This window comes from Hetaerina americana, unplaced genomic scaffold (assembly GCF_022747635.1).
Source record: "Hetaerina americana unplaced genomic scaffold, ioHetAmer1.1.p SCAF_92, whole genome shotgun sequence".
In the NCBI taxonomy this organism is placed as follows: domain Eukaryota; kingdom Metazoa; phylum Arthropoda; class Insecta; order Odonata; family Calopterygidae; genus Hetaerina; species Hetaerina americana.
This window is the reverse complement of record NW_027287561.1, coordinates 828,646-848,737: the sequence shown is the minus strand read 5'-3', so window position 1 is coordinate 848,737 and position 20,092 is coordinate 828,646. Positions and strand designations below refer to the sequence as shown.

The 20,092-nt window shown below is 36.8% G+C and overlaps 1 protein-coding gene across 2 annotated transcripts; it reads left to right on the top strand.

Moving 5' to 3' along the window:
- Nucleotides 1-26: 26 nt before the first annotated feature.
- Nucleotides 27-19,886, top strand: Daao1 (D-amino acid oxidase 1). 2 transcript variants are annotated; one of them, XM_071598270.1, is made up of 6 exons: nucleotides 27-932; nucleotides 1,254-1,377; nucleotides 4,733-4,878; nucleotides 7,054-7,210; nucleotides 13,563-13,853; nucleotides 15,579-18,252. In XM_071598270.1, the coding sequence occupies exons 1-6, from the start codon at nucleotides 727-729 to the stop codon at nucleotides 15,702-15,704; spliced, it is 1,050 nt and encodes a 349-aa protein (XP_071454371.1). In that variant the 5' UTR covers nucleotides 27-726; the 3' UTR covers nucleotides 15,705-18,252. The 2 variants fall into 2 exon arrangements, with proteins under 2 accessions (XP_071454371.1, XP_071454372.1); XM_071598271.1 differs by lacking the exon at nucleotides 13,563-13,853 and having other exon boundaries at nucleotides 15,579-19,886.
- The last annotated feature ends 206 nt before the right edge of the window (nucleotides 19,887-20,092 follow it).

Genomic DNA, 20,092 nt, shown 5'->3' with positions numbered 1-20,092 from the left:
TCAATATAGTAGCGGTCCACCCATTTATGTTTATTTACTCAATTCTTTAATTTCATCCAATATATTTTTCTGAGTGTTTCCTCTTCATTATTTGCAAAGTTATTTCATTTACTCTACGTAGTGAGCCTTAAGCTGTCCAAACTAAGCTTTTTTTGTTGTTTTCAACGATGAAATTTTGTAATACGTAAACATATTTTTCATGCGATTGCTGTCTAATTGCTTCTCGCGCACCAAAGTAAATCCATTCCCTGCAGCTGGTTTCGGTGGTTTTTATTACTGGTTAATTTTTAGAAAATGTGAGTGAAAATCATGGATGCTTCTGGGTAATTCTGAATCCTATTGTGATATTCGCTCAGATGTACCTAAGGAAGCTTTAATTCAAGTACATATATCCTTAGAGCATGTTTCAACTGTTGTTAATATTTATAGTGTGAAATTGGACTTCATAGCTGCGGAGTAATCACTGGAAGACATCTCCGATCAGTCACAATTGCTTGATAAGTTAATTGGTTATCGCTGAAGAATTATAAGCGTTTGTTGCCAAGAAGTTGGACAAGTGTGACTTGAGTGACCTTCAGAATATCTGATTGGGTGTTTTAGGAGGTAGCCTTGCCTTAATAAATTTATTTTGATTCAGTTGCGGAGGGAGGAATAACTGTAAATAGAAGTGTTTGCTGATTTCGCCGCCGATGTGACAGGCGCTTAAGAAACTGTCTTGGAGACGCAATGGAGCGACGTGGAGCCATGGACGTGTGCATTCTTGGTGCTGGTGTTGTAGGTTTGATGACTGCATTGGAATTACAAGACCAGTTTCCCAATGCCAATTACACAATAATTGCTCACCTCTTCAATCAAAACACTACAAGCGATGGAGCTGCTGGACTGTTCCACCCAAGTTCCACCTTTACTGGGCCCACCTTGGATATCACTGAGTAAGTTATTTGTTGCCAAAAATAAAAAAAATACCAGTTTACGTACGTAAATTCGTGTTGTGTTGAATAAGTTAGTTTCATGCAAGAGTCATGGTTAGTTGTACTCATTGAATCCTCGTTCACTACTGCATCATATTGTCAATTTGTGTCCAAAATATTGTCCAGTGTAGTGTCTATTCCATGGAGTGCTGTATCAAATGGATTCATGTATCATATTGAAAAGAGCAGCTTTCACTGTTAGCATTTAGATCTGCCCATATAGGTATCGAGTGTTTAAGAAATTTCACTCAGTGCATGTGCTTTCTCTCTTCTTTATTTTAGGAACTGGATTGCTGATTCCTATTCATATTATGACAACTTGCGGAACTCTTCAGACGGTGAAAAATCGGGAGTTTTTCAGTGCTCTGGTTTTCAACTATCCAGTTCAATGCCATCATTAATTTGGGTAGGTTTATTTTATTGAATATTGGTTTCTCATCCTCCTTTAATGTAGTTTGAACAATTTAAGATTAGATGATAAAACAACCCCTTAATGATCTTAGATAGAGTAGAAGTTTGCATGTTGCTGCTTCTTTTTATTAATGCTTCCAAACTATTAAAATAGTTATTTTCTAACATCTTTGCTGTCAGTTGATACAGTATTGAATTGTATATCTTAGGGGGTGTAGTGATCAAATAGATAGTGTTGGGCTTGTGACAGGAGGACCAGGTTCTATTTCAGGTGGTTCCTAGGTACCCTCAGCTTCATTCAAGCTATGTGATTTTTCAAGTAAACTAGGGGCAGTTGGTACATGGAAAGGAACTGAACCCTTACCCTATTACCCTTATTTCACATGCTGTTGTCAGCCTTGGTATTTCATGAGCGCTACTGTCAATTATCTGACTAACTACTGGATTTATTACTGGATTGCTAATTGAACAAAACTGCCAAGAATGGAAATCTTGGTAATTCATTAGTCTAAAAGTTCTGGTGGACCTGGGACCATTAATTGTGTAATTTATGGAGTTTATAAAAGCATTATTTCAGAGGATTCACTCTTTCATTAATTGTGTTCACACTCCTACTATTAAACTATGTTACATCTCATGTGTAAACATGTAAGAATTCTCTTTGATATCACATGGAGAGTTAAGACCCACTGTGCTGATGATGAGAATAATGTTTGTATTCTTTCTTGGCTGCTGAAAAATATATGCATCTGATAATTTTTGGATCTTGTTTTTCCATAATTATGTTTAACAGGTGTGCTTATGAGGGTGGTCTGGAAAGTTCTTGGCCTCGTCCATTACTACTCACATAATTATTTTATCTTATGTTGGCACATTTGTGAGTAGACCCCATGTGAAATTGCAGCAAGCCATTTCATCCAGCAGTTTACTCTAGGCAGTTGTTTGAATCAGTTTGGGTGCATATGTTGTTGGAAATAGAATAAATCTAATATTGTGAAGTGAAAAATTCTTCTTAAGATAAGGTTTAATGCCAACAAAAATTCATTCGAAGATTGTAAATGTGTATGGGGACTCTTTTTCTTCAATTTCCATGTGGGCTAGAAATGGGCGGACGAGTTAAAACGTGGCTGTGAAAGCCTCCAAGATAAACCATGTGAAGGACGTCCCATGAGTGTGACCACTCAGGAAATCATCAAAAAAGTGCACGATATGAGTTGGGAAAATGTGTGAAATTGCAAATACTGTAGGGATGTCAGGAAAGCACGTTGGTCACATTTTGCATGAGGAAATGCACATGGCAAAGCTTTTCGCAAGATGCGTGGATCACAACTGCATTCCACTCCACTTTCCAAGCAGTACTTGGTAGGCCTTACATAAAACATGAGTGATTTCCTGTGTTGATATTTGACAATGGATGGAACATGGATTGGTCCTTACACATCAGAATCGAAACAACAATCCATGCAGTGGATAGAGGGTGATGAGAGTGCCATCAGTGGGAAAGGTCATGGCATGCATTTTTTTCGGATACAAAAGGAATTCTGATGACGGGACTGCCTTGAAAAATGTACAGCAATAGCTGGGGAGTACTATTCTACCCTTCTATTGAAATTGGATGCAAAAATTTGCAAAAACAGACCATTGCACGCTGAGGAAAAAGTAGTTTTTCATCAGGGCAATGGTGCATCCCCACCAAACTGTCTTGGCTATAGGAAAATTGAGGGATATGCACTTTGAAGCACACCATGAATGCCCACCCTATTCCCTGTATTCAGTTCCTGCGGACTTCCACTTCACCTCTTGTGAAAACTCGAAAGTGTCCTATCTTGTCAACGTTTTTATTCCAATCAAGAAGCAATTGCGGCTCTAGACAAGTACTTTGATGCATTTCTGGAAGAACAACGCAGAGACAGGATAATAATACAGGAACACTGCTGGATGTAATGTTATACTATTAAAGGCATTTGTTTTGAAAGAGAAAATTTTTTGAAAACATAAATTGTCATTTTCATCATCAGGTCGAGGACTTTTCAGATCCCATTAAGGAGGACAGTAAGCATTTTTGTTTTTATTTATTGTGTGAACTCTGCCTCTATCCCTGCTAATAATGGCAGCATAGGTTGAGCTAATAGTTTTTCTTAACCACCCATAAAAATGATGCAGAGCTGTTATAAAATATATTGTCATACCCTCAATACTTGAGACTTGGGATTTCAAATTATCTCCTGCTCTTGATTTTTTCTTTAAGCAAAACACTAGTGCTTACTGTGTCTTTTCTGAAATATGCCCTTCCACATCACAGCCAAGAATGTTTCGTTGCCAATTTCCAAAATTATATTAGTTTAAATATAAACTGTTTAAATAGCCTAGGAATACAGTAAATTGTTGAAAATTCTCTGAAAGTTTTCATTTTGCTTTTTTAAATTTCAACAATCCATGAAAAGCGTTTTGGTGGAATGGATGTTCCTCATAGTGGCCTCTTGGAAGGTTAAATGGTGGGCCCAACCCATTTTCCAATTGTGGGGGCATGACTAAAGATAGGAACATCAACTTTAGTTAATTATATTGAACTTATAGTGGTTGGCAGAAGTTAGTTTCAATTCATTTGCCTATAAATGGGATGGAATGGAGTTAATGATACAAAATAAAAATAGTTTTTATTGTCTTTATTAAATATTATCGTATAATAATGAGAGGTGGTTTATAAGGTCAAACTGTAAGCACTATTTTATTTCATTGTGTGTATCATGAATTTTATATATCATTGTATGGTCATGTAATGGAGGGCAAAAGATGAATGTTGTCTTTTAGTATCGCAGTGCTCCTAGCAATTTTACCCGAGAGTCCTTTGACTCATGGCAAGGGATGGTTCTAGAGATGAGGGAAAAGCATGTCCCCTCGGAGATGGCTGGAGCTGACATTCTCTTGTTTATCCATGCTGACCTCACTTAATCAGTGCATACATCATTCTTGTCTTTCGTGGGTGCAGTCTAAGGTCCACAAATTGCCCTTTAGGCAGCACAATTTGCCCCAGGCTGGGAGGTGGTGTAATAAAATTGCATTGCCAACTTAGCACATACCTATGCTCAGGAGATTTAATTATTTAAGAGATTAAATGTGAAAATAATTCTTTATTAATACTCGGGAGGTTTTATGTTTGCATCATTAACATTTTTTTTATTCTTAAATGGTTATTTTGAGTGGAAGTGTTGGTAAATTGATTTTGGAGAATATCTTGTTATCGAACACACACACTAATATTAATAGCTGCTGTGGTATTTTAATGACAGAACAAGTTTTTAATCAATGGATATTTTATTGTTTTAACCATGTTCCATACTATGTTACAGAGCAATTACATGAAGAAGGTTGCTCCCGTATATAGATATGCCACTGAAGAAGAGCTTAAAGTGTACCCTGGAAATTGGAAGTATGGTTCTTATTGTGTAACTCTTGGCATTGAATGTCGAAGATTGCTTCCATGGTCATTGCTAAGGTAAAGAGTCATGGCTACCTTACTTTTCTTTAAATTCATGCATGCTGATGTATGAAATATTGGTGCTCAATTTTGCATAATCATTGTGCATAATAAGTTTAGAGATTAGATACCGGCCCACGGTTCACTGGGCTAAGAAAATTTTCAGAGAGCTTGAAATGCATTACTTTGTTGTGAGACGCACATTGTTTGCACTTCACTGTAATTGGAAATTTATTTCTCCCTGCTGGGGATTGTATTGCATAGGGTTATATGATCTTTCTTTGGCTCTTTTACAGAAATAGATTGTAATAAGTAATTTCAAATGGGTATTGTTTATTATGTCAGTAATAAGTAACTATTTTTAGCTACGCTTAAGATAAAAAAATTTGTGATTTCCAAACTATTAATGCATTATCAAAATAGCATGTAGGTGGGATCAGGTCATCAAAGCTTTCGAAAACTCTTTAGCAGCTAGCTTTGACTTGGTAGGTTAACCTCCAGGCATTCTCCGACATGCTAGCAATTGATCAGAACTGATTCAGGATATGGGGATATAATGTATTTTGAAATTCCTCCCCATCCCCCACCCCCGTCTTCCCCACCGAACAACCAAATTAATGAAAGTAGAGGTCAAGCATTAGTGAAAATAGATAAAGGAGGTTCCTGATTGATCTGTCAGGGTGCTCAGGAATGAATTCAAATGCTTTGGAAGGGTGGACACTTTAAATGTTTTATTTATTCAATAACCTGCTAATACACAGACAGTGGAACCTTATTTAATAAGCCCCTCACACAGTGAGTAATTAGCATAATGAGTGAAAATATTGGCCCCCAAAAATGACTCCCTCGATGGACTTTTTGCATGGCGAGTGACAAGGAGAGGTGAAATCCTGGTTTCACTGCCTGCCTGCTCCTGCAGTTTGTCTGCTGCTACTGCAGTCAGCACTCAATCCACTAGCATCTATGGTCACTTGTGATCACACAAGCTTGTGTTCAGACATATTATTTGTGATTTTTTTGTGCAGTTTTAAAAATTACTTTGAAGAAAATCCATTTGAAAAAAGCAATAAGAGATTTAAAATAACGGTAGAAATGAAAAGTAAAATCATTGAAAATGTGGCACAACGTGTGGCTGATCTAGTACGCATGCACGTCAACAATCGGTTGACAACAGCAATTTGTATTCTCCTCAAGAGCCAGGGCAAAATTAAGGAGATGGATGCTTCAAAGGGAGTGGAAAGAATATCTAAGCAATGGCTAAATATTCTCAACAATGTTGAAAGGTTTCTTATCATGTGGATAAATGAAAAGCAATTGCAATGTGACACTATTGAGGAGAATATCATTAGTTAGGTGGGTAAAGTGATTTATGCAGACCTCTTTTAGAAGGTGTTGGGATCGTCAATGGCTAAATAAACATTTAAGGGGAGCCATGTGTGGTTGGACAAGTTTACGAGAAGAACCGGCATCCATGGCATTGTGAGGCATGGTGAAGCAGCGAGCTCCAAGTCAGAAGTGCAAAGAGAACTTCATTGGCGACTTCAAAAAGCTCGTAGATTCTGAGGGTTACCTCAGCAACAGGTTTTTAATTGTGACAAGATGGAGTCTCTTCTGGAGGAAGATGCCAAAGCGAAACTATATTTGTGCACGTGACAGTAGAAGAGAATGCATTGCCCGACCACAAGCCAATGAAAGGCTGTCTCTCACTGTTATGTTGCACAAATGCATGCAGCAATATGAAAATTAAACCCCTGCTTGTTAACCATTCCGATACTCCACAAGCCTTCAAGAAGTGTCGAGTCCAAAACAGCAGGCTAAATGTGATATGGAGGTAATGGGAAACTTGCATTGTACCATGCATTCAAGGCATCACCCTAATGAGGCAGTGGTGATACACACCAGAAATTTATTTAATGATAATTCTGTCACATTTTTACAAAATTTTGAAACATTGATAAAGATAATGTCCCTAGACGACGTTCCAGTAAAAAGAAATTAGATACTTGCCCTTATATGATCAACTATCTATTTTAATTTTGTTTTTCTTTCAGAAATCAAGTTTGTATTCCCGGTTACTGCATTCGGGAATAAGAGAAAAGATGATCATGATCCATGGTTCTAAAAAATGACCAGTCTTTCACCAGCGTATAAGCACAACCCAAACTTATATATATTATTTCTCTGTCATTTCAGGTTTCAAGAAAGTGGAGGTAAGGTCATATCAAAGAAGATTGAAAGTTTTGGAGAATTAGCTGATGACTATGACGTGGTTATGAATTGTTCAGGCCTCAGTGCTGCACAGCTTTGTCAAGACCGTCAGATGGTGCCGATACGTGGGCAAGTTATAAAGGTTTGGAAATCTTATCCTTAATCTGGACATAAATGTTAGACAGTTTCTGTATTTCTTAATGAAATCATTTTAGGGTGTCCATGAATATCTATTTTGTCCCCTTCAAAGTAATAACCATCAAATATTATGATGCACTTGTGCCAATGTTTATTCCAATCTTCCAAGCACTTCAAAAAATCATTTTTTGTGGACTTGTTCAGCTCCTCCTTCGATGCAGTCTTTATCTTGTCAATCGTAGTGTAGCATCGTCCTTACATGGGTCTCTTCAATTTTGGAAACAATAAAAAAGTCACTGGGGGCCAGGTCTGGAGAATATGGCAGCTGCGGCATCATTAGTGTGCAGGTTTTGGCGAAACATTCACGCTCAAGTAACAATGTGTGAGCAGGGGCATTGTCATGGTGCAACAGCCAATTTTTGTTCTTCCACAAATCGGGGAATTTGTGGCAGATTGCTTTGTGCAATATGTGCTTAACTTGCAGGTAATATTCCTTATTTACCGTTCTACCCTGTGGCAAGGACTCATGATGCATCATGTCCCTGCAGTCGAAGAAAACTGTAAGCAAATCTTTGAAATTCAACTGAACTTGGCGTGCTTTTTTTGGTCTTGGCTTGTGCTGCAGCTTCCATTGGGATGATTGAGCTTTAGTTTCCACGTCTTAACCATAAGCCAATGATTCGTCACCAGTTATGACCCTCTAGCAAATTTGGGTCGTTGCGGACCATCCAACACCTCAATAGCAATGTTAATGCGCCGCTATTTTTGGTCAAAATTGAGCAATTGTGGTACAAATTTTGTGGTGACCCGTGTCATGCACAAATCATTGGTAAAAATTGAATGGCACGAGCCAATCGATATGTTTAGGTCCTCAGCAACTTCTCTAGCGGTGTTTCGACGATCGGCCAATACTATTTTCTTCACTTCATCAATGTTTTCGTCTGTTGTTGACGTGCCCGGGCATCCGGCACGCTCTTTGTCGTTCACATCTTCTCGGCCCTCTGAGAACATTTTGTACCGCCAATAAATGTTGCTTCGGTCCAAGGTAGCTTCTCCTTATGCCACAGTCAACATTCAGAATGTGTCCGCGCACTTAATTTCGTTTTTCACACATAATTTGATACTGATTCTTTTACCCATTTTTTGGAACAGGCAAATATCGAAGACAAGCCAAAACTTACCCTAGCAAAACAGCTGTCAACAATTAAGTGAACATTCAAAATGGTCGAATTTTTCTGCATAAGTGAGAGACATAAGTACCATACATAACGCCACAAAAAATCAAATATATGTAACCCGCAAAACTTTAAATTCACGTTACTTTTTGGACAGACCTCGTATGGGGTGCATGAATGATTTTGATTTCAATCATTGACTGGAATATGTCATTGGAATTAATGTTGTCAGGATAATTATTTAAAGTTGCAGTACATTATGCATACCATCTTCACCAAAGAGTATGAGAGGATACTTGCAACACTACATTGTTACTGCCTAAAAGGAAGTGTTAGATGCATTATATTTTCTGGTGATTTTGTTAGCCATCATTGTCTTTATTATTTGTATGAGGGGGTATCGTTAGCTTTTAATTATTACTAAACAGTAAAAAAGATGGAAATTTAATTTTTATTAATTTGACTTCTCGGCATAGTCACCATCCAGAGCTATACATTTCTCCCATCAGTTTCTCAAAAATTTGAAGGCCATTTTAAGTTCTGTGAATAGGGAAAGTCACTTGCTGTGAGACTGGGAGGCTAGGGTGGGTGTGGCAAAATTTCAAAGGCATCACTTTGCCAGTCTTGATTTCATGTCCCACTGTGTTTGCTTCTGAAAAGGAGTCAGTGGTCATAGAACCCGATGTGCTGACACCTGTGCAGTTCTTTGAGGAGAATTTTTCCAACCAACTAAGATCAGTGATGAGCAATGATCGTTTGGATGGCTGCTCTTCATTCTAATAGGGTAACTCCTCCGCTTTCTTCACTGTGGTGGCATCGCCTGTGAGGGATGGTCTTCCACTTCTCGGATTGCCTGTGAAAGACACGTGGCCACTTTGAAAATTCCTTTTCCACCTTTGCACCGCTTTGTCATATGACGGACTATCATTTTCACAAACAGCCATCATTTCATCCAATCAGATTTTCCTGCACTGTAACCTTTCAAATGAAGGAACTTAGTGAGCCCCTGTCATCAACGTTAGAAGCTGTAATTAGCAGCCTTATGTGCCCAGGATTAATTAATGTGCAGAATAAATTTTATCAAGATATCTCCAATATTTTTTAGAAATAGTTACTGAAAAATGACTTGTGTTGGGGTATCATATCTCAGAGGCTGATTGAATTTTTTTCACCGTAGGGTAGTAAACCAAAGAACATATTGCTGCGGAAACAAGTGAGCAGTCATCATTTGCTGACTCTCATAGGTAATTAGAATGAAGGTATGGAACTTGAATTCATGTTAAAAAGAAATCTCTATACTTGTACTGCTTTTATTACTGCAATATCTCACTTTAAGTGGTAAAAATATAATGTTTACCATCCTAGGTCACTCGTTCATGTCTGGAATGCTTCAAAACAAAATATTTAAAAATCACTTTTTTCCCCCAAATAATGTTGAGATTTTTGAGGAGCTCTGCCCTCTTATTTAGGCAGACATGGTGTTCATCCTCTTCAAAGTTATGTTGAAGTATTTTAGACGGATGCTCTAAATTCAGGAAATATATATCTGCCAATATCAATATGAAGCATTTATATGATAAAATAAAAATAAATATAGAAATTTACTCGTCAATTGATCCAAATGAATTTTTTTTGTTTAAGTTTTATAGTTAACAAAATACTATGTGAATGGAAGGAATTTCTGCGTTACAAATCCATATTTCTGATTTATTATTTTTTTAGTGAGTCATTAATGTCAATTACCATATTTTCCCATCGATAATGTATGCGTTATCTGTACAAAAATGTTCAGATGATTGAAAAAATGACGATGCGGAAAATGGGAAACCGAGAAAAAGAAGAAACATATGATTTCTATACTTCATTTATTCTAATACATAGTACTTCTTTATTCTAATACATAGTACTTCACGTATACATAGAGTACATCGTATTATATACATGTACATATAAATATATGATAGAATAGGTAGATCACACAAATCCAAGAAATTCGTCTCGTGAATCACAATTTAATGATTTTAGTGTATTTATTATCTTTTCAGGCACATCGTCAAGGTAACTCTTGGAAGTTAACTCTTCCTCATCTTCTAGCACTGGCGTTGAAATATTGCGTAAAGCTTTTTGAAATCCATTTTTTAGACAAGTCCCTCTGACACCCTACTTAATTTCCAGGATCCACCGGCTTATTTCTTCATAAGATACTCTTTTGATCATTCCCAATTTTGTGTAGTTTTTCATACTAGACATCATCCACTTTTCCCAACTAGAACATAGCTTTGATTTAAAATATTTATTAATGGATAAATCCTGGCAGCCTCGTGATTTTCTTCTTCTTTCGTGAAATTGAATACTTCCAGCTAAAACATCGCTGTATACAATTTTCTTCTCCATAAGTAATTTTCATGAGAAAATTCAAAATTACAAAAGCTTAACTCAATTCAGGTTTGACACAATCACCATGTGGGTGGCACTTCCATAGAACTTAGAGGGGGTATAGAAGAGCAGAGCACTGATACTAACAAAGTAAAGTAAACAAAACAAGAAAATTCTATTTCATTGATTCTCTTATTTGTTTATATTTGATATGCTGAAAGGTAATTTATAGAGCAAATAAAAGGGCACACAAACCTATGTCTAGTTTCAACCTACGAACCGCAGCAAAAAAGCAATAAGGCGGCACATTGTGTTGGCTTGTGAACACTTTTTATTTTAAACCTTCTGTTTGGAATTAATTTCAATCACCTGGCTCTAATCTTCTGTTTACTTACGATAGATATAGCCACAGGAAATTATGATTCCATGTATTCATTGGTTGTTACCATCTATGCATCTACATCTACATAATACCCCGCAAGCCGCCGCAAAGGCATGCGGTGGGGGGTTTTAGGTCGCCAACTGTAAAAAGGAACAATACCACATGCAAAACAACAACATGGAAAATTACACCCACAGCAGAGCACACACTCATGCAAAAATCCCTTCATCCAACACTCATGCAAACGCATATACCGCAACCCAACAAAAAACTGCACCCCAGGATGCAGCACCGCAGGCATCCCAGAAAACGCAAGCCAGGACACAACAAGCAAGAATGTGAAACACCACTACCACATGAACATGCACCACGAAACACTACCCCCCAAGGACGCTATAAAAGGAAGGGAATGCGACCCAACGTTGCAGGTAGCAGGAATTTCCCCCCGTGGAGAGGGACGAGGGAATGAAAGGTAGACGTAAAAACAGATGAACAGAACACGAATGAGACAGAGTTCTGGATGTGTGTTATAGATGGGAAAATACGGTATTACTTCAATTACCAGTAATACTCTAGATCTGGTAAAAAAATTTTGTATCATTTTTATAGATCCTCAATTAGCTTTTTTTGGGTTTTTAGGGTTCCACAGGATTCCCTTATGGTTTGCTAATGCCACCCACACATTGATCAATCTAAAAGTTGGTTTGATGAGTGTGTGTAAGGATTCCGTATTTCTAAGCTCTAAAGCCTGTATAATTGGCATGTAAGGGCTGGCAATACCTTTCCTTGCATGGTTTCCTGGGAAGGTTTGGTATCCACAAAACCAAACACCTTAGTTTAAGCTTTCGGTGAGATGAGTCATTCAAGATTTTAACCTGAGCCTTCTGGTCGGTAGCCAAATACTCTGGGTCCCCCGAATCTTATGAAATACTCCAAAGTTATGATAATAGAATAAGTAACAATAGCTGCGTTGCCAAAGGGGCTTAGTGAAATCTCTTGTAGTATTGTGCTTATGTTTCAGCCAACTGTTTCTTACTAAATTTCTGTCTTGTATCTTTTTTCTTTCTGCTAATTTTCAAAGCAAATATGTTCTTTGGTTATCATATTGAAAGTAGCATCACTATATGGTTTGATGATCTCTCTTTGGAGAATCGAGCTGAGGATTGCTATGGAGGCAGGTCCAGTAGTATTTTTATGGGATGTTTAGAAATTTCATAGTTTATCGGTAGATTCTAACAAAATCTTGTGAATTCTTGTCAGAATTAAACCTACTTTTCATATTTTTTTAATAAATTGTATGTCCATGGCAGTGATTTAGTTCCGGTATGCAAGTTTTATTGATTTCATGTCCAAATAATAATATGCTTTCTATAAAAAACTCTAAACTGTTTTTATTAAAGCAATTATTGCATTTTTGCCTTTGCCATTTTATTTCTCAACAAGAACTGTGAGATTCTAGGAAGAGTTTCCATTTAATTTTCTGCCTAGTGTAGGTATCATTTTGACTTCTTGAAATGACATACTTTTTGTTTATTTTTATATAATTAATAAAATCGCTCTGTCGTGCTCAAACTTGAATGTAATGCTGTTGAGATAGTTAGAACCCTGAAATCATCCCTTTTAAACTCCCTTGTGATTTTCTAACATTCTGGCTCATTTAATATTTGAAAAGGTTCACTTTGTCTCTCTTCCAAACTGAATCAGAAAATTGCCCATTGTGTGAGATATTTCACAGCCCTGTTCATTTCATTGAAGGATTTAATAAATATTTGTCTAATATTAGTAAAAATAAGTCAAAATAGGATTATAACTTTTTCATGGTTTCTTTCAGTACTTTCAAAATTCTACAATGTTAAACAAGGGGTATGTATAAATTACTCAGCTTCAGGCGTGATGTGGTGGAAGTCGAACATAATGAATAACTGATTGAAGCACTTTTCCGCTCGATAAAATTTTTATATTTACGACCGGGTTTCGATGTATTACATCATTATCAGATGCTGATCATCGGGTGCATCACCTGATGATGTAATACATCGAAACCCGGTCGTAAATATAAAAATTTTATCAAGCGGAAAAGTGCTTCAATCAGTTATTCAAGGGATATGTAATTTCTGTGGTATTATTGATTTTTCATAGCATAATCAATTGAGGAATAAGTCACTAATAATCTCAGTTTTGTTGGAAAAAGGTGAGGGCGAATGCAATTTTATTTTCTTTGTTCAAAAATTCCTTTAGTCCATTTTGTAATTGATCAATTTCTGATGTCACAATCTATCCAGCCATTGCTATTGAGGTCAGATGGGCATATTTGTTTGGTGAAAAAGCTGAATTCATGTTATTATAAATAGCAGTTATTATAAATAGCATGAAGCTATTCGTACATAGTGAACATAACCCTTTCCATGCCTATTAAATTTTAGGTTCATGCTCCCTGGGTCACCCAGTTCCTTTATGCAGATCATGACACTTACATTATTCCGAGTGGCAGAGGGCGTGTAACACTTGGTGGCACTCGGAATTTCGATGACCATGACACATCAGTCAGCAAGTGGGATTCTGAGAAAATACGAGAAAAATGTTCCCGCTTGATCCCTAAACTAGCTGTGGCTCCAGAATTGGAAACATGGGTTGGTCTTCGCCCGCACCGTCATCCAGTTAGGGTGGAGGTGGAAACACTTTCCATACCCAGAAAACGAGGTGGATCCCTTAAGGTAGCTATTTATTGACAACTACTCACAAAATCATATATGTTAGATGATAGAAAAGTGATTGTATGAGTTATCAGTTGCTAAATATCATTACCAATGTTAATGTTATGATAATATTAGTGTGAAAAATTAATTTTCTATTGTAATTTTTAGTTAAACCTTAATAGCTTATTTGAATCATAATTCAATGGACAGTTAAAGTTTTTCAAGGAATTTAATCTTTAAAAATTGCAAACACTGATAAAAGTTAAATCAATAATCTTCAAAATTTTACCAAGGGAGAGTAGTTAGTGAACGATTTCTACTAAGCTCAAAAACTTACATAACACCAGGCTGTGGAAACCTGGTTACACTTTCATTCCTGACTCATTTCCCCCCACAATTTATTTGACATAATATAAATTGAAACCAATGCTGGTTTGCCATTCACAAACTTCACAAGTAATGCAAGGTTATTATATGTTGATGTAAACCGATTGTTGATGTGCGTGCTAGATCAGCCACGCTCCCACCGTGATTCTGCTTTTCATTTCTACTGTCAATTATATTCTCTTGTATCTATCTTCTGATGGATTTTTATTTTGGGATATTTTGGAAACTTAGCCCAAATATTATTAAAGCATGCTCCAAAGAACCACTATCAATAAGGCTGAACACAAGTTTGGAAAACTATTGACATTAAGTTGCTAGAAGAGCGAGAGCTAAAGACGAACTGAAGTTTCAGACGTACAACCATTCTGGGAATTCCTCTCTCCTCATCACTTGCTGAGCAAAAAAAAACTATTGCCGAGTGAAGTACCAATTACTAAACTTTTTCAAAATAGCATCGTATGCTCCCAGAAAGGTACTGACGGGAACCTCCTCTGGGTCTCTATGAAGTTATTCGACGTTCCAAAATGGTAGCCTTTCGAGCTCCTTTTTATTCTTGGGCACAAAAAGAGCTGTGGCGGTGGCACATGAGGGTGTGGCGTGGCTGGGGCAGCGTTGCCTCCTGTGCATGGCCAGCTGCTCCGTCACAAGGGAGGCAGTGTGGTGGGATGGTGCATCCAGCTCTATTTGGCAAAAGACCTCCTTCCTTACGTGCTGTTGCACTCATTTTAGCAGCCTTTCGGGGACTTCCATGCAAAACTTAACTGTTCACTGTTTGTCCCAGAGGCACTAACTCCTTCTAAATAACACTTTTTCCAAGTCCAAAAAGATAAAAAGAGATACTGCTACTTATTTTTGGGACAGACCCTGCGTATGTATGTACATACAGTAGAACCCCTTGTTAAAACTCTCCTAAGGACTCCAGTAAAAATGAATTTTGGGAAAAGGAGAATTTTCACTTTAACGACCTTTATTTCTTATTTTTACCTTAACTCCAGTAATTGACTGATAAAGGGTACCATTGTTATTTATCACTTAAACTTAAGCTCTCCTCATTTATTTATGCATGACGGATGATAATAACGAAAATACATTAAGCATCATGGATGCATAAAGTTTGTAAAAATAAATAAGTAATGTCTTCATCATATTTCATAAACTCAAGAAAAAATCAATAAAGGAGCAACCTCATGAAAATGTATTCGGGGGGTACCAGTGGAACCAACCCATAAACATAATTTTTGAATGATATAATGCTTGATAATTTTGCCATCTATTAAGTCACATTTGAGATAGTAATTGGTAGGGGGCATTATATTAGTTACTGGTAATTTCAAATATACCATTTTTATATTGTAGGTGGTGCATAATTATGGTCATGGTGGGTATGGTGTCACGACTGCGCCAGGCACTGCAAAGCATGCGGTCAACCTTTTCCGTCAATTGCATTCTGGGTGCAGTGAAAGCCAACCCAGTAAACTGTGAATTTATGAGAGCCTCTCGTGTGAAATCAGGAAGAAAATGTTCTTACTTTAATCTAAATGTCTTCCTTGTTTACCAAGGTTCCAGGGTGAAGTGGTTCAGTTAAATTTCTGTCTTTGTATATGCCTGTTAATTAAAATTATCATACACTAATTCCAGATTTGATTTTTTTGAGTGGTGATGAAAGAGCTAGCTGACCTTTGCTCATGCTTTTCCACATGTTTTTGTTATTTCTTAATGTACTTTTCTTCAGGTATCATATTTTTTAACTAATTTGTTATTGTTGATCACAGTTTTTACTCTGTTTCATTGCCATAGTGAAAGTATCATTTGGAGGAAAATAAGAGTTTATCTTACGTGGATCGTTTAATATTTCCTTAGGAATAAATAGAAAAATTATTTTGGGTAGATTTTTTTTGAGGATTCAAAATAATCTTCTTTTAGCTCAATACACTTTTCCCAGCATTTTTCCAACTTATTTAATCCATCCAAAAAGTAGGATTTTGGAAGGTCCACAAAATAGGCATTTGTTTGGCTATGACCTTGCCATTCTATGCGAATCATTTTCTGATGTTTGGAAATCAAGAGAAGTCTGTGGGGGCCAAATCTGGCAAATGCAGTGGATGTTGTAATGGTAGCTATGCCATTGAAACTACTAAGTGTGCACCCAAGCATGGTCTTGGTGAAAGAGAATTTTTGTGCTTACCAAATGAGGATGTTTTTCTTTATTTCTTTGCTCAAATGGTGCAATAACAAGGATGCATAACACTCTCCATTTGTCCTTGCGAGTAATAGATGAAGATGATTCCACGTGCACCCCAAGAAACCATGGCCATCACCTTGTTGGCCGATTTCACCATCTCTGCCTTCTTCGTGGTCGGATCGCGTTTGGAAACTCACTGTTTCAACTTTTCCTTTGTCTCTGGAGTGCAGTAGTGTAGCCATATTTCATTCACGGTTACGTATCAATGCAGAAATTCACTGTGGACCTCATTGCTGTAGTTATTGTCCGTGTGAGCCTGTGTTCTCTTCCAGCTGACTGAAATACATTCTAGAGAAAATTTTTACTTGGTCCGAAGAGTGAAAAGAGTGAATCAACAAATAGAAAAAAGCTATATCATCACAGCTTGGACATTTTTGTATCACCATAAGGAAATGATAATCCTTAATTTATGAACATGAGGTAAAAATATTCTGTGCCTCCTATCTCTCCCCCTCATGTAATTTTGCATGCTACTTTTTGTGCTGCCGAAACCATATTGTTGGAATTTAAGTTTTCACCTTTCTCAGACATCACATCACACTTATTTTTTATGTTTTTGGGATTGATTCCCTTATTAGTCACTTGATCAAAAGTATTTTTGTTTCTTTTTTATCTGCTGCAATATTGAACTTGGGCTCATTTTTCACCTCTGTGGCTGGCAAATACATAAAAGGGTTTGCAATGATTTAGAAGAAAGGTTCCGTCATTAATAGATATTATTGAAAGTTTTGCTCTGCACTGCCCGAAATTAGAGTTCCTATTCTTTCATGAAACTGCATACATTTAAATAGAATATTTGCATTTGACAAGTAGGACCTAAATAGTGTTAAATTTAGGTATCAGATAGAGGAACCTTGCTGAATTGAAAGGTCTGTAATGTGAAAGGGGCTGAATACCGTAAGAAAGACATTTTCATACTAGAACTAGGGCTGCACTTTTTCCCAGAATTGTGTCAAAGAAAGAAAGATTGGTTTAGGATTTCTTGGCAACTGTTTATTCCACACTTATAGAGAACATTGCCAAAATGTATGAATGTCAAGGTCATATATCTGAGAAGGGAGATCAGTAAAAAAATTGAAATTAATATCCAAGGTTGCTCATTTTCATAACCCACTTATGCCTATTATGTAGAAGAGAAGTTTTTATTATATGAGTGGATACAACTAATTGTCTTTTAAATCAGTTCTCCCATACTCTGTGTATCTTTTAAATGGCCATCCTTTTGTTCTCTTGTTGATTTTAGAATAGTATTATCTTGCTCTCTTTGGTAATTTTGTTTCTTTCATCCTGTTTATTTGTGTGTGCTTGATCTTTTTTGTCTTACATCCAACATCTTTTATTCTTTGTGCTTAATTTTACTATCAATTTACAGGCATTTAGTTTTTGTCTTGTCATACTGAATATGCTGTCATTTATACCACTTATATTAATAGAGGTCTGATTGGAAATTTGTTAATTTTTCCTTTTCTATCAGCTGACATGTTTTTATTTTTCCACATTTAGTGTATTAAATATACTGCTGTTCTAGATGCTCTCTCAATTTGTGAAATCACTCCTTGGATTACACATATAATTATCTCCATCCCACTTATAATTGGATATTTTATTTTGTTCTTATTACTTCAACATATTTCTGATTTGCATCTAGTTGGTTCCTTTGTAATTGTCGAATAGATAATTTTAGCAGGGATGCTATTTGAAACTGGAACCAATAGAAAATTATGTTCTGGTTTGAGTCTTTTTTGGTGATACAATTTCTGCTATGCAACAATTAAATTTATTCTGATATTTCATTTGATTCTATAATTAATCAATTCTTCACTTATCAGGAGGAACATAGAATACATTCAGGACATATTTGCCTGTTTCGTAGATTTTGAAAAGGTGTTTGATAGAGTGAATTGGGAAAAATAATGAATATATTGCAGAAAGTAGGAATGGATTGGAGGGAAAGGAGGCTAATCCACAACCTGTATATGTCTCAGACTGCTCAGGTGCGAGTGGGAAACGGGAAGTCCGGATGTGCAGTGTTAGGAAGAGGTGTAAGGCAGGGTTGCCCATTATCACCGTTGCTGTTCGACCTGTATGCAGAGGAAATGATTAAAGAGGCATGGAGGTAGGAATGAAAGTCGGTGGGAATGCATAAAATCAGTTAGGATTTTATGCATTATGAGTTGGAGATAGGTGTTATGAGAAGCCTCATTCAAATGATTTGGAGCATGGTTTTGTACAGCGGGAAACCATGGCCACTAAAGCAAGATGATGGGTGTAGTTTGGAGCCTTTGGAGAGAAGTGAGTGTGAAGAACGATCGAGAAGGTGCGGTGGACGGAACGGACAAAAAATGTGGAAACAAATTAGGAGAGGAACTAGGCCTGCTGAAAGGGGAAGGGATTGATGGGAGAAGTCCCAAGGTGGCAGGAAAGGTAAATGGAGAGGATTTTGATTGGAAATGGTGTGCCGAAAACTGTGATAGAGGAGGGGATCTCAGCCAAGCAAATTAGGGACAGGGAAAGGATTGGGATACCAGACGGAATAGAGTTTAAATGGAAACAGAATTGAAGAACAGTTTCTTTGGTGTGTAGTGTTAGGTTAAGCAAGACTAAGGAATGTAGGAATACACAATGTGTTCACCCAAAACCTACCTTCTATGGTAGCCTAACAAATGTATATTTTCACTGATGACAGAAAGCAAATGTTAAATAAATGAAACAAAAAGTCTGCCAGGTATGGCGGAAGGGGAGGGGAGTAGTGTGACAGAAGAAATCCAAAGGATGTGAGGAAAGTGGATGCAGATCACACAGATGCCTAAGACATGAGTGGCACTGACATGTATTGGGCTAAAAAACTTTCCGAATTCATGCATTCTGAGATCTTCAAGCGGTGGTTGGCCGTGACTGTTTGGGAGGCATATTATTTTCAGGGCATTTGCAAGCATTGATGAAGAATATGAATTACAGTAATCTGAGGCTTGTAGTAAAAATTAAATGACTTAGTGCTGATGCAGCTTTGGCAGATGCCCTGGGAATTGATATGAAAGAAATTAAGTGATTTATATTATATTCTGCATCAAGTGATGATCCAATATCAATTTAATAATTCATTGAATTAATAAGTATTAAGAAATCCAAAAAAAGGTTCTAGCAGCTATAGTCAACGGTCTGCAGTTGATTAAGTCCATTACCATATTCAACTGTAGAAGATTCACTAAAATCAAATGGAATTCAATTGCCATTGACCAAATCACATTGCAATACCACAGCACTACAGTTGTATTACTCATACATATTTTTACAGTGACAACCAATGATGCAATTGAATGGTTTTGAAAGTGGATGATAAGTATAGGCTTTGTGGAGACCAACACACAGACTACGTTGCAACCTTGCCACTGAAAATCACAAAAGAAAACTGGTGCCATTTGTCAAACTTTAGGCTGTCTTTTATTTAAATAAAAACTAGATTAAATAGTTACCTTAATAATTGGAATTAATTCAATAAATGAGATAGTTAAATTAAACACTTGTTATGGTTGTTTCTTCTAAAGATGCTTATGATTTGCTGCTGACTTCATTTTAGGAGAGAACCTGTGATATTTTTTATTTAAGTTGATTTCACATTTGAATGGGA